Source organism: Eucalyptus grandis, chromosome 9, assembly GCF_016545825.1.
Source record: "Eucalyptus grandis isolate ANBG69807.140 chromosome 9, ASM1654582v1, whole genome shotgun sequence".
Taxonomy (NCBI): domain Eukaryota; kingdom Viridiplantae; phylum Streptophyta; class Magnoliopsida; order Myrtales; family Myrtaceae; genus Eucalyptus; species Eucalyptus grandis.
In genome coordinates, this window is record NC_052620.1 from 39,695,753 (window position 1) to 39,710,860 (window position 15,108).

Consider the following 15,108-nt stretch of genomic DNA (forward strand, 5'->3'; position numbering starts at 1 on the left):
ACAGGGGACAGCAACATGTGCTGATGTTGAATAGATCATTCGATAGCTAAGAACTCGAACATGCTTCAATTTGGGGAAGGTGGAGGAGATGGAGAAGAGCCTGCGAACACAGCCCCACTCAAGTGCGAGTTGCACCACCTTCTTTGTAATGCCCTGGCATGTACATACACACTCAAAAGTTACTTCGGCAATAGTGCAAGTCCTTGATTACCAAATTATTAGCTCTTTGAAAAGATGTGATCATCCATCGAACTTTACCATTCATGGATGCTCCAGTTCATGAACCGGGTCACCCGTCCGTATAGTGCACTCCATGGCCAATGGCCACAAGACGACAAAGCTCTGCCATAACAAATGTCAAGAATGTGTCTCAAGTTTAAATCGATCAAGAAAATTTGAAGTAGGAAATTTCCTATTTTAAATTGGTTTCCTAGTTTTAATGTTTTTGTAATTTGAATATGGTCTCCTGAAAAGGAAATTTCCTATTTTGGATCCTTTTATATATAACACATGGGCTTTAGTTTTAGCATAGGAATTGCAAGTATTTTGAAACTAATTAATCTCGTGGTAAAATCCATGAATTCTTTTGTGAACACCTCCTAAGATATCTAAATGGTTTTTTTATTAGCACTATTCTTGTATAGCTCATTTGCCACGCTAGGACTCTGCGGATGATTCAATTGATTTTCTATAAAGTATAATCAATTCAAGGCAATATACAATAGTGCAATAAGCTAATTCATGATTGAACAACATATCCATGTTTTATAAAGGGAAAATGACACAAATGGCTCACGAACTTTGACTCAATATGCAATGTAATTCATGAACTTTTAATTTATTCAACGTGATCCTTAAACTTTTAATTTATTCGATGAGATCCATTGACTTTTGGTATATATTTAATATAATCTCTGGACTATAGAAAATATTCAATTATATCCCTAAATTTGATTTAATGAAATTACAACATGAAATATTCTCATATAATTTAGGGATTACATTGAACATATACTAAAAGTCTAGAATCACGTTGAACACGCCAAAACTTCAGGTGCCACATTATATATAGAGTTAAAATTCATGAATCATGTTGAATAAATTATTAATTCATGAACCATATTATGTATTAAGTCAGTGCTTTAGGAAGCGCTGAGGGCCGAGGTAGTTCTTCTTCCGGGACTGTTGGTTTTGATGGCCACGGCGCTGTCTCCGTGGATGGGTGGGTTGTGGTGCGTAGGAAGTTCTCCGAGCCTTACTTTCTTAAGAGGGTTTTGAAAGAGGAATCGGGTGGCGACGGTGGTGAGCATAGGCTTCTAGTCGTAGCGGTGCATGCAGTTAATGCTGGAATCCGGTTTTGTCGCGGTTGATCCGGCGACTGGAATGCCTGGTGATCGATTCCATCTCTCTGATCAATGTCGGTCAACGTCGCTGCAGTACAGTCTGCCTGAGCTGCTTGTGGCTAGGAACCAGAGTCTGAATGTGCCTGGGAGTTTGCTTGTGAAGTTTCAGAGCCTAGGTCAATTTATTGTTGTCTATAGATGTCTGCCTAAAGCCGAGTTGGGATTGCGTAGGCTCTGTTTGGACCGCCGGGTTTTGCTCCTTCCATAAGGTCGATGTGCGCGAAAGGCGAAGGCGACGATGTGGAAGAGGATGGTGGTTTTTCGAGTTCGTATCCCGTAAAAGCAGTGTCCGAGTTTTGGAAGATTGTGAAAGATGGCTTGGCATTGCCAAAGGGCTGGTTTGCCGCTCCCATCTTGTTTCCCAGGCCTTCTCACGGAACTGAAGCTCAAGATTTTCGAATCGCTCTCTGGCATTGACCTTGCAAGGGTAGGGTGTGTGTGTTCGGAACTTCGGTCTTTGACATCCGACAATGACCTGTGGAAGCATAAGTGCGTGGATGAGTTTAAGAAGAAGACAGAAGGCTGAGGGACGATCAATTGGAAGCAGCGTTTCGCGAGGTTGTGGGAGGCGAAGAAGAAGGGAAGAGGGAGAGTGGTTGGTCGGAGATGCCTTCGCAACTGGACAGGCTTTGCTCTTTTAGGATCAGACTGGGAGCCTTGTGGTTTTAGGAAGTATAATAGGATGCAATTATGATCGCTTTCACTCGGTCTCGGGGTTCCTCCTCTTTTCAGGCGGCCACTTCGTCGAGCTCGATTCCTACCCCAACTGCAATCTGGGGGAATATAATTGCTGACTTGAGTAAAGATCTGCATAGATTTGCATGACCGTGGCGCAATGGCTGCTGAGATTTGTGGCACTGGAGGTATATGAAATGGTTGCTGTAAAGACAGAATTGGGTGCTTAGCACTTGGGAAGATGAGGAGGGTATAAAACTAGGATGAGGATTTGATTGAACTTAGACAAAGGTTGAAGTTTTACTGTCAATTTAGTTCTACTGAAGTCTCGCTTTCCATGCTGCCAATCCCGAGTTATCCTTTGCACATGAAGTGTTCCTGAGACCCACTTTCATGTTTCCATATAGTTGACTAGAGGTTCTCTTGGCAGAATAAAGTAGATAAAAAGATTTTCTTTCCCAGCCACGAAGTCAATTAGAGCTGACTTGATGTCACTATTGCGTTGACAGGTGATGATAGAAGGGCCTGCGTTCTGGCTTATTCACGAGGTCCGTTCAATTCGAACTAGACAACGTACACGTACAGATCATTTTAAGAGTTACTTGATTGCATCCTATTATTCATGTCATATGATTAACCTGATAGATTATAATTAGTATTACCATGTATGTATAGCTTGAGCTCACGGCCGAAATCAAGGCATAAGAGACCGATGGTGCTGCCATTGCACATTTAGATGATTAAGAATACGTATTTACAAGAAACAGCCTCCGCAGCCTGCTTCATTCGGAACATATATCCAATTGAACACAGCGGTATGAGTAGCAATTACATCTTTCAAGCAATTGCAAGAAGATAACAAGCCAACCGGCAACCAACAAAAGAACAACGAAGGTTCTAGCTGATTTAAGGATTTACAGGGAGATAAACATAAGCCAGCGTAGCTGGTTGCAACAGGGATCTTCAATGAATTGGCTTGAGTGGTGACATTTTCTGCTTCACTTAACTCGAGGAGCTGTTTGGGATATTCTTTCATCTTCGAGAAGCGCATATGGATCGATGTACTGGGGTGGTGACGCTTGCACATCACTTCCGTCGTGGACAAAAGTCGCTCCAAAATACTGTCAAATAAACAGAAGGGTATTACCATTTAGATCATGGAATCAGCAAAGCGCTTCCAAATCAAAACGCAGTCAAGAGTTCTGAAGAGACAGCAGTAGACAGAAAATCGAATAGAAATAAGCCTGAGCAAATGCTGCGGAGTTCAAATGATGCTACGACATTATTGAGTCCACATCTTTGTACTATGCACTTAGTACGATATAATCATCGAAAGGACAGGAAAAGATTGCAAATGATAGAGCAAGTCACCATTCATTTCATGTTGAGAGGTGTTACATCATACTTTCCTGGCGATTAGAACAAACGCAAGTGCCACAGCATTTCTAGACTGAGACAACGCCCTAGGCGTTAAATCAATTTCAACAGGTGAGATTTAGAATATTATTCATGGACTTACATATCAGAACATCAAATGTGCTTATATTAGTACGATGTTAGGCACTGACAAGTCGGCAAGAAATATAAAAATCCACAGGATTATTTACCAGTAGCATAATAAGTGTTTGGCAAAGTGCTATAATGTTAGGCACTGACAAGTCAGCTAGAAAACGATATTCCACAGAATTGGTTCTCAATAGCACAATAAGTGTGTGGCAAATAGCTATGACGTTAGGCACTGACAAGTCAGCTAGAAAACGATATTCCACAGAATTGGTTCTCATAGTGTAATAAGTGTCTGGCCAGCGGCAATCTAACAGAAGTCACATGTACAGCAGGAAGGCCAAGAAAGGTAGCTTACGAGGTACAGAGCAGAAAAGGATGCTACAGTAATAAGTATCAGCGGCCAAAATGCCAAGAAGAAAGTCCCCCCAAGTGTTAACAGAAGTTTAGCCCGTGGAATCAGTCCCTGCCAAGAAGAAATATATAATTTCAGTTTCTTGAATGCACTTCGCATCAGCCAGAACAAGGGGGAGAAAAACAGTTGAAACTTATTTTTTAAGCTTTGAGCTATAAAAGTTGGAACTTGATAACAAAAAGGAAAAATAAAAGCTTGAATTTGCCAACCTCAAGGCCCTCACTGTTCAATGCCATGGACTGCTCCCTTTGGTTGGTTAAATTATTTCCTGGTTCGGTAGAGACAGCATTTCTTTTTGAGAAACCCCTCTCTTCTTCTAATTCATTGTCGAAGGTGCTCTTTTTTGTGTCCTCAAGCAATGAAGTGGGAGTCATGCCCCTCCTTTTTAATTCTTTCATAAACAACGATTCAGGAGGTTCTTCACCTGCAGTAATTTTATAATGTCACTATAAATAATTGGGACAGCTCAACTCTTATGCATTCACACTAATTTTAAACTAAGAAAAGGTAATGTGTAGAGGATTAGTACTGGTCAGGAATCAACGCATCTCACTGAGGCATCACAAATTCACAATCAGGCTTCACTGACAAGATTAAAGAAGGAAACCTTGATCTCCAGATGTCTTTTACGAGCTTCAGAAAGTAAATGGTGGGCGACAAAATCTCTCCTCTCCTCTCCTCTCTCCCCACAACACCCCTGTTCTCTCTCATTTTTCTTTTTGGACAAGGGGGAAACTCAATAAATCCCAAGAGAGTTCCTCAATTTCCATCTATTAGCAGTGGTGACAAGAAATCCTGCTTAATCCGAGTAACCGAGACCCCTTTTGCTCCTAGACTGTGATTCAGCAAGCAAATTTTTTAAGATCCACAAATGAGCTGCCAAAAGCGCACTGCACCATTCAAATAAACTAAGTCCAACAAATGAATCCACTCAAGAACTAATTATCACCAGCACCACTCGCATCCAGGTTCACGCATCCCCCGAAGACTACAAGATTGAGACGGTTCAAAATCATCAACCATTGTGGGACGCTGTATGAGCAGTGGCTCCTTCTAACGCACACAACATGCAGTTTTCAGGAGAGAGAGACTGCACTTGTAAAGCAAGAAAGCAAAAAGAACTTCTCAGATGAAATAAAAAAACATGCAACAAAGAATTTGTCCCATATAGTCTCAATTCATCCAACGGGGCAATCTCGTCCCGCTCAAGATACATGTCTTGTGAGTGTAGCTTGAAAGATGAAATTGCAGAGCATACCTATAAAACGCAAAAATTCAAACGAACAAGAATGAGCAAAGGCAGCCCAAGAATCAAGCCGCGCGAGGAAACCGCCCAGAAACGAAAGGAAGCATCTTTCAACACGAGAAACAGAGGACGAAAAGGGAAAAAAGAAGAAGGGAACTTGCCATTTCCATTGCCCTTCCCCTCGCCGCCTTCCTGGACTCTACACGAGACAAAAGACCTCCTTTTGAAACCATCCCACGAGTACCCACAATTCGCCAATCTCAAATTCCTCCTTCTATGTTCCGATTCCTTAAACCACCTCGGGCGCCCGCTAAATTCCGATCGGGGGACAGGGGCGGAAGCGAAAGCGGGTTTCGCAATTTGCAGCGAAGCCATCAGCCACAGAGACTCTGTTCAGTTCTCTCTGTTTTCAGACAATCTGCATCGGCGGAAGGAAGAATTTCATGCTCCCACGTGAACAACGAGAGAATCGAGTTGCGTAGAAGGAAGCAGCGGCAAGCGTGGAGCGCTTTGCCTTCTGTCCAGAGGGACAAAGTATCCGGTGGTGACAAAACGCAGGGGAGGGGGTGGTGGCTCTCCTCTGTTCTCAATCAGGGGAGCGCAACTTAGCGAGTGGGGCCGGGGCGTGGACTAACGTGCGCGGCTTTGTTTTGTGGCTGTGGGTACGTGACTGCGCTTCGAGAGATCGAGAGAGAGAGAGAGGAGAGAGAGAGGTGGCGACGTGGATTTAGGAGGCCGCCTACGGTCGGTCGAAGCTCCCGCAGAAGGGCGGTCCCATTTTGATGCTTGGCGTCGGATGGAGAAATTATCGTTATTTAGTTTTTATTATATTTGTTATTGGCATGAAATGGATTTGCAATGAATAAGAACGGACGTTCGAAACTCGAAGCGATTATTCGGGCGATTTTCCGATGAAAGGATTCCGTGAAAGATTACTGTCGAAAACGTCGTTGCATAGGAAAGAAGCGGAAAGTCCAAATTGGTTCATCCAACGTGCGCCAAAAGAGTCTCTCCTGGACAAGAAAATGGCTTGCCTCTATTACCTCCATTTTAGTCCACGTGACGGCCCATGCACGTACGGAACTCTTCAACCGCTTTCTTGCACGCCTTTTGGGTTGCAAATGGGACAAGGAGGATATGAGTTTTGCAATGACTTTAACATTGTATCTGCATACTTGATACGTCTGTATCGGATTTCCCTCTTGTTCTTCCATTTCTCCTTGCCTTCTCCAGTCCGGAACTAACGCTCTCTCTCTCTCTCTCTCGCGATTGACATTGATTGTTTTACCTCGTCAAAGTTCTCCAATATCGTTAGCTTCAGACGTATGTGGATAGGATATCTAAACTCCCTGTTCAAGATGCATAGCATTTCAGGTACAATTGCTTTTGAACAGAGGCATAAACAAGCTCCTGATTAGTGTTGCACTTATGCTACTTAAGCGGTCCAGGTTCAGTAAGTGTATGTATGCCTATCCTTTGCGTTCCTCTTGTCGCGCAAACAGACAGCAAGCGATTAAAACTTTGAACTAGCCAACTTTAGGGCAAGCCTGATTATATTGGGTCACCAGTTAAGGACGCAAGATTGAGCCTGAGGGCGTTGCATCAGACCACAAAAGTGAGGTTTTTTATTTATCCTCTAAAAGTTCAAAAAGCAATCACGCATTATCCAATAGCAACGGGTAATACATGAACGGCATAGTGTAAAGAAGATTTCTGCTGCACTTGATATACGGAGGATCCCGCGTGCGTCTTCGGACTTATTGTGTGGTTCTTGAGTGCTTAAGAAATGGTCTTCACCTGGATTGATTGGAAAGCAGTAGAGCGTGCAGCGGTGGGAGTGATGTCCGAGACCACCAGCACAGCGTCTCCCTCCCTCACCAATCCTTCTGCCTTCATCAGATCGATGGACTTCACGATGTTAGCTTCCATGTCATCCGTCAAGTCGACAAAGAGGGGAATAACTCCCCATTGCAAATTGAGAGCCATCCTGGTGCTTCTGTCATTCGTGAACGCGAATATGGGAGAGCATGGACGGTTCCGTGAAAGAAGAGATGCCATTTGTCCATGTTTTGTGTACACAAAAATGGCATCCACGCCGAGGTTGTTAGCTGCGAAGTGAATAAATAAGTGCACAAAATCCATGTTAATTTCAACTAGTACAGCTGGTCTGTCCAACAATAGATCATAACTTAACTAGAAGCAAATGTGATGAACTAAAATTTGTGGGTACTCGGATAAATTATACAGAGTGTCTGGGATTTGGTTATTTATTGGACCATAACCTGAGAGCCTGGGGTGTACCAAACAAGTCTACCTGGCTAACGGCACGAACTGATCGCAATTTTCATGCAATATTTTAAGAGAAGGTACTTGATTCTTGGCTCCCAATATAATCACCAACTGCTAGTCTAATGGTGCTTCAAAAGCAAAGAATATTATAGTGGAGTATCTAATGCTGGTTAGGGGTATATATGAGATATCTTGCATTATGATTAAACATACATGTAAGAATATTAGAATGCTGAAGAAAAAGGAATATTACCCATTTCAGCAGCACAATCACAAATTTGCTCAGCAATACGGTCAGGCAATGACACTCCTAGTTTACGATGATGGAGCATGCTCTGTCGGTTCTCCTGCCGGCTCCACGTTTCCATCCGATTGCTAGCCATTCGCAAGACAGAAAGAGCTTTCTGTCCATGTGATCCTATCGCAGATTCACCAGATAACATCAAAGCATCGGCATACTGTCTAACTGCTTCAGACACATCTGCAACCTTATGATCCGAGCATCTAATCAATGATTTAGACCATAGGATGAAATAACAGGCAACTAGTAATATACTTTAATATTTCATTATTGTTCTATTACCGAGAGAATTTATGGGTTTTTCAGAATGGACAGGGGAAGAAGAAAGGGGACAAGTGCAGTAAATCTGCACAGAACAGACGTTCGCAGCTAAGAGTAAAAATCTGCTAATAACTAGATATATCCCTCTCAGTGAATGTAATTGGCCTGTCTATATGACAAAATTCATTCCTCATAATAGTACCTCGGCACGGGTTGGAGTGGGAAATTCAACCATGGACTCGAGAAGTTGCGAAGCTACAATCACAGGCTTATTCATTTGCCTGCAGACATAAGTTATTTCCTCTTGGACTGCTGGAATCTGCTCCAGTGGGATTTCCACACCAAGATCACCCCGAGCAATCATGAGACCATCGGAGGCTTCAACAATCTCCCCCAATTTCTGAAGAGATTCTAGGCTCTCTATCTTTGCCAATACTCTAATTGATCTGGTACAAAAGAAAGAATTTATGTTGTAGATTCCAATATCTAGTGGTTACATACAACAGTACAAAAGGAAACTACAGGACTTCCTTTCTTGCGTACTTCATGCACCACTTCAACTTACATGGATGATTTGGTGGAAATGTAATCCTTAAGGTTGCGGACAGCATCAGCATCATTTACAAATGACATTGCAATGAAGTCTACGCCTTCAGCAATTCCAAAGTTTATGTCAGCCCAGTCCTGCAAATCAACCATATAAGACGGTGAAGTAACAAACTTGAAAGGAATTTGTGGATTTTTTGTATTTGAAATCATCAATTGTAGGCTTGCAGTGCAATTTCTCCATCTACGGACACCAATCAGATTATTCAATGACAATGAGAGGACCAAGGAGCATCAAATTAGAATTTCTGACATATGTACTCTGTTGTTTAATTAGTGGGAATCAAGAAGAGAGAACACCAGCTTGATAATCCTCTCATCTCCAGTAATATACTTCCCAGCAGATGAGTCCATTTTCATACCATCCTTGTAAAACAAAGCTCGCTTCTCACTTCTATATTCACCACTGTTTCCATCAAATATGAAGGTATCAATGATTTAGATGGTAACAGCATCAATACAGTACTATGAAGTGCTGAGGGCATGTGGTAAGTCTTAAGCCCCATACCATGCGATAGAAATACTGATATAGTATGTGTAACCCATGGATAACTCTTCAACTTACAATATTATGAATCGCCTACTTCAGAAGAAAGGAAATAAGGGGCCACAGCAAGACTTTATAAATGAAGCTGCGAGGTTTAGGTCTATTAATGGTTTGCCAGAACCAACTTTCATCCCTTATTTCTTGCAAATTTTAGCACAAATGGAAACGCATGTGGATCTAGGATTTCTCCTTTTCTCATGTTTTCTTATGGTCGACTATAAAATTCAATGACCCAGCAATGAATGAACACCACGCAGAATGTCCACATTGAAGCAAGAACAAGTCATTTGAAGTGTCAAAGAACTACCGAAAGCAGTAATGTCCAAGGAATATAAACAAGAAACCAGGATTATGAAATCCACCTTTCTAGACAGAGTAGGCAATTTGTAATTCCTCTCAACAAGCTTCCCATCTCTCCAAAAGCTGAACTTTGCGCAAGGTAGAAACAAACCAGAATCTGTGCACTTGCACTTCAAATCATTCCCAATCTTTTCCATGACTTCAAAACTTGCCATGCCTCCATCAATAACGAGCTCATCACCAACCTCGATACCTGCACGTTTAACATAAAGAGGGATGGTTAGACATCAAAATATGTCAATAACATTAAAAGACTATTGTCTTTGCAGTAACTCATACCTTCAGAAAAACCGGAGTGGTTTGCTTGGACGGTGAAAGGGCGGGAACCCTCAAACTTTTTCGTAGTAAATAACCAAAATGATCCTTCCTAATTTTCTCATAGCAAAACAAAGCCACATGAGAATAGGAGTAAGCAAATTAATGTATCTTTCCATTAAGATGAAGCTTAAACATTAATGCAGACCAGACCAGACAAAATTTCACAAAAAAGAAGTCCAGAACTATCGACACTTCCTAAACTATGAAGCATTAACTGATCCCTTGGTCGCACACTGACCTCTACTTTGACAGAGGAAGGAGCACCATGATCAACGACATGAATCTGACTGCCCTCGGTATCAATCATGACCGAAACACAAAATCCCTTTTCTTCATTCAACTTCTTGATCTTCCTAATCACATCCAAATGCCACTTCCTCGAGTTGTGACACATGTTGAGCCTCGCCACATTCATCCCTCCTAATGCCAACCTCTCCAAATCCTCCAAGGAGGAACAAGCAGGGCCAATAGTGCACACGAGCTTTGTCTTCCTCATCCCTAGAAACCCCTTCTCCCTCAACTCTTCCTCCGACACCACATCAAACCCTAAAGCACCCTCAACCTTGCCCACACTCTCAGCTGCTTCCACTCCCACTTGCAAGACTGCTCTAACTCCAGTGGAAATCCTACTCTTCAGTTTCCCTCCAGAGCAATAAATCATGGGCACACCAGAAATGTGGCTCTTGAAATCGAAGGTTGGGATCTTTGAACTGATCTGACCACAAGGAACAGTTAATTCCCCTGCGACTGCCATGTTTCTCACGATCGATTATTATCGCTTACTTGCAGATGAAAACCTGGGGACCAAGCTCAGGAATCAGCTTCCTATGAACTCTTGGAGAAGCACTGGCGGAAAATGTATCGAGTAGAGACGGATTAAGGCTTTGAAATCGTAGAGTCCGTCAAGATCTGGACTTTATGATGAAGAGAGAGTGAAGATACCAACGAGGGTCCGATTTCTTTGAGAGAGTACCAATTATTAAAAGCAAGAAGGAGACCACAATAGGTCAAAGAAACCAACTTTGCTGCAAATTCTGGTACATCTGCTGCCGCCATTGGTTTAGCATTAAATAAATGCACTAAAGAAAAAAATGGAGATGGGTTCAAAGGACGGAGTAGTTCACTGGCGGTGGGAACTTTTAAAGGGTCTTCCAACCTTAACGGTCAACCACCATTCTTCGCCATCATTAGCGGGGCCAAATGTCCGCTTTGACTTCAACCTCTTAGCTTTGCAGAAGCTGAATCTCCATGATCTCTCTGAGTCGTTTCTTTCTCCTGTGTAAACCAATAGCAATCACGGGTCAGCTCCATTTTCTCCAGTGTTCTGTTGTACGGACACGGACATGAGACTACAGACAAAGAACAGATCTCAAATCGGATGTTCTGTCCTGGTCTCGGGTCAGATGGTCCCCAAGTTTTCCTGACCCAAAGGGACAGCCTTTCTCGCTTCAAAGCCTAAAGAAAAAATCCAACTTGGGTGGTCCGTGAACTGTGATGCGAGACAGCCGCGTACGTTTAGTAGATTATGGTAGTGCATGGTAATGCTCCTATTTCTCTCAATTTCTGTTCTTTTGTTCCTCGGAACAAAAAAAGAACAGAAATCGTTTGGTAAAATATTTGTTCCCGGAAATAATTTCTCTAATTTTTTGTTCCCGATGACAGTTTTGAGAAGCAAAAAAAAGTTGTTTTTAAGCTTTACAATAATTTTTAAAAATAAGCTGATTTTCATTTTTATTTTTTTATTTCTTTTTCTTGTTGCGCCCACCGCTACTGCCCGCTGCCGCTGCCCGCCACTGTCGCGTAAGCAAGAATAAAAAATGAATAAATACAAAAAAGAAATTGTTGCGTTACCAAACACATTTCTATTTTTTTTCTATTTCAAAAGTAAAAATTTTATGTAGTTACCAAACAGATTTTTTTATTTAGAATTTGTTTTTTTGGTAAAGATTATTTTACTTAGAAATTGTTTTCAAACAAAAATAAAAAATAATTATTTTGAAAAAAAAACTCTTCTCCGTAACGTAAATGTTGTCATATGCGCAGTCATATTATCGTGGTGGAACATACTCTTGCAAAGACGAAATATTTTACCTACCGCATCAAACATTATTTTAACGAGAATGACAAGATGGAAGAATCCCATTCTAATAAAATGTCCGCGATGCCTAGGCATCTGGCATTTCGTGGAGGGCAAGGCAAGACAACCTCGAATTCCTCGAAGGCAACATTGTCTTGTCAAAAGTTGGGATTGGAGAAGAAAATTGTCGCTCGCCAAACCAGGAAATAAAACGAAGGGGAGGGACCCAAGGAATATGCACGCGCATGGAAGGCATATTCTATTAGTAGTGTGAAGGGTCCACCAAATCTAAGCCAGCTAGAGGCCACTACAAGATCTCTGAACAGACCGTATCTGTCCTGGAAATCTCTGAACAGACCGTATCTGTCCTGGAAATGCGTGCTCAGACACGTTCGGATCGAGCAGCAATGTGGCATTTCTACTTCGTTCTTCCGTATCTTGTAGTTGTAGAGCTGGGTTGGTGTCTTCCAACGGTGTATACCCTCTCCATCCCATGTCAACCGGTAATTCATTTGATACTTTCTTTTTTATGTTTCTCCAAGGACTAATGTGTAAGCATTTGCTCTGTCTTCATTACTCACAAATCATACCGAGATGAATGTGAATGATTTTTGAGTCGCTTTCATATTTTTCAACTCATTAATTAGGTTTGGTTTTGCAAAATGTGGATTTTCTCCTCCTCTTTTTTTTTTTTTTTTTTTTTACTTTATTTCTTTTCCGCTCGCTTCTTCTCTGTCTTTCTCTTTTTTTGCTTTAATAAAAAGCATTCCTTTTCTCTCCAACTTGTCTTTATGCACTGTTTTAATTTTATTTTTCCAGGACAATGCCCTCTTTTGCCTTGAACTGCAAGACAAACTTCACTAATCGGAGAAAAACATCATTGTTTATGTTTTTATCATTTTCTTCATCTTTCATTATGCATAGGCGTGCATGACAACCATTCTGTTGAAATAGTTTTTGGAACAAATATATTTTTCTATTTTTATTTCTAAAAGAGTTTATAAGCAAAAATAATCATTTGATAACGATACAAAATTTCTACTCTAAAAATAAAAATTCGTTTGATAACAATACAAAATTTCTTCATTTTGAACAGGTGGCGGAGGCCATGGCGGATAGTGGTGACGGACGGCGGTGGCGAACAACGGCGGCAATGAGCGGCGGCGGCAAGAATCGCGCGACGGCGGCACGAGCGGCGAGCGGCAACCGCGGCGGCGGCGGCGACTAGCAAATGACAACTAGCGGCGGTGGCAATTGGCAACCTAGCAATGCGACCCGGCAGTGACGGCGGCAAGCAACGGCGGCGGCCACAGCGGTCGCCGCCGCCGTGATCGATGACTAGCGACAGGGCGACGGCGGCAACCGCAACGGCGGCAACAACCGGCAACGGGCGACGGACCGGGCGACCAGCGACAACGACCGGTGACGGCAAAGAATGGTCGGCGACGCCGCAAAGAACGGCAACCGGGGGTGGGCGGGCGGTGGCAACCAATGGATAGTGATTAGCGACAACGGATGAAAGACCGATTGACAAACGATAAGAAAAATTTTATTTCTCATTTCGTTCCTGAAATAGAGAAATAAAAATTTCTATTTCCGATATATATTCCAAACTACTATTTCAAAAATAGAAAAACGAATAAGTTTATCAAACAAATTTCTATTCCAAAAATAGGTCCTAAATAGAAAAATTGTTTCAAAACAATAAATAGGCGGTTGTCATGTACCCCTTAGACATGAAGCGAACTATTTCGTTACATAACTTTTAGTATGTGTCATTTCATATATTTTAGAGTATTGTCCTTTTAGAAAAAAATTTACTGTGCAATTAAGAATTGACTTAGTGCCTATTAAAGATACCAAATAAAGAAAAAGATTTATTTTCTTACTTTAATTAAAAAAGTGATTCTCTCACTTGACTCGATACAACATCCCTCACTTTGGGGCAATGGACACGTAGGTTGTGGTCAATTTTTATTAATCAAGACTTGAAATTTAGTTACTTTTGAAATATTGTCATGTCACCCACTAAATTTTATGAGCCAACGAACTGGGGTACTATCTCACTAAACAATACTTCAATACATGAGGCATAAATTGTCATCTCAAGCACGTGTGCAAATAACCAAAATTGATAAAACGTGTCACCTCGAAAAATTTACAATACAATTTAAATCAACATAGAAACGAGAGACCTGTGGATCACGTGCAACATATTTCTTGCCTTCCATCGTTTCACCCCAAACATGATTGCAACTTCTGTCATCTTTTGATGGACCGATGCAACTTGTCGTGCTACTTGCAATATTCAAAACACTTGATGTAAAATGGCATAATTGTATTTTTTTTTTTTTGTTGGAAGACTTTATCTTGTTAAAATAATTAAAAAAACACTCGAAATAAAAAATGATTACTTCGATAAATTTATCGATGAGGTCATCCAGGAAAAAAGTAAAATATCAAAATGATCAATGGAATTTGCTATTTGCAATATTCAAAACACAACATAAAAATGACATGATTGTATTCGTTTGTTGGAAGACTTTAGGTTGTCTTGGGAGTAGTAAAGTGATAAAAAAACACTCCAAATAAAAATGATTACTTCGATAGATTTCTTGACGAGGTCATCTACAAAAACGGTAAAATATGAAAATGACCAATGGAACATGTCGTGCCACTTGCGAGATTCAAAACACTTAATGTAAAAATGTCATGATTGTATTCTTTTGTTGATAGGCTTTGTGTTGTCCGGGTAGTGATAAAGTAATGAAGAACACCAATCAATAGGTTTCTCGGCGAGGTCATGGAGGAAAGCAGTAACATATCAAAATGACCATGTCAAGGATAATCTAAGAATCAATTGAGGCATGATTCTGAGCATATTCTCAAACCCAAAAGACTAATGATTTTGCCGTCCAAAGTTACCTACCTACTTCATATATTCAAATGGGCTAAATTTGATGCGATTCGTACTTTGGTATCCTAAATTTATGAAGGATTGAAAGGGACACTGCGTAATTTCAGGATTAGAAACATCGACGACTTAAACACATGGAAGTCAATCATGTTATCATCATGTCTTTTCCTTCGGAAATTAAGTCAATCTT

General features: G+C 41.3%; 2 protein-coding genes across 2 annotated transcripts; both read right to left on the reverse strand.

Annotated features, from left to right (window-relative positions):
- Positions 1 to 2,831: 2,831 nt before the first annotated feature.
- Positions 2,832 to 5,814, reverse strand: LOC104419798. The gene is made up of 4 exons (XM_010031573.3): positions 5,404 to 5,814; positions 4,206 to 4,420; positions 3,940 to 4,047; positions 2,832 to 3,199 (listed from the first exon to the last, which is right to left on the reverse strand). The coding sequence occupies exons 1-4, from the start codon at positions 5,615 to 5,617 to the stop codon at positions 3,077 to 3,079; spliced, it is 660 nt and encodes a 219-aa protein (XP_010029875.2). The 5' UTR covers positions 5,618 to 5,814; the 3' UTR covers positions 2,832 to 3,076.
- A 1,010-nt stretch (positions 5,815 to 6,824) lies between these two features.
- Positions 6,825 to 11,396, reverse strand: LOC104419799 (pyruvate kinase isozyme A, chloroplastic). The gene is made up of 7 exons (XM_010031574.3): positions 10,163 to 11,396; positions 9,886 to 9,973; positions 9,609 to 9,799; positions 8,659 to 8,777; positions 8,296 to 8,539; positions 7,785 to 8,019; positions 6,825 to 7,350 (listed from the first exon to the last, which is right to left on the reverse strand). Exons 1-7 carry the CDS (start codon positions 10,676 to 10,678, stop codon positions 7,022 to 7,024), a joined length of 1,722 nt encoding a protein of 573 aa, XP_010029876.2. The 5' UTR covers positions 10,679 to 11,396; the 3' UTR covers positions 6,825 to 7,021.
- Between the last annotated feature and the right edge of the window lie 3,712 nt (positions 11,397 to 15,108).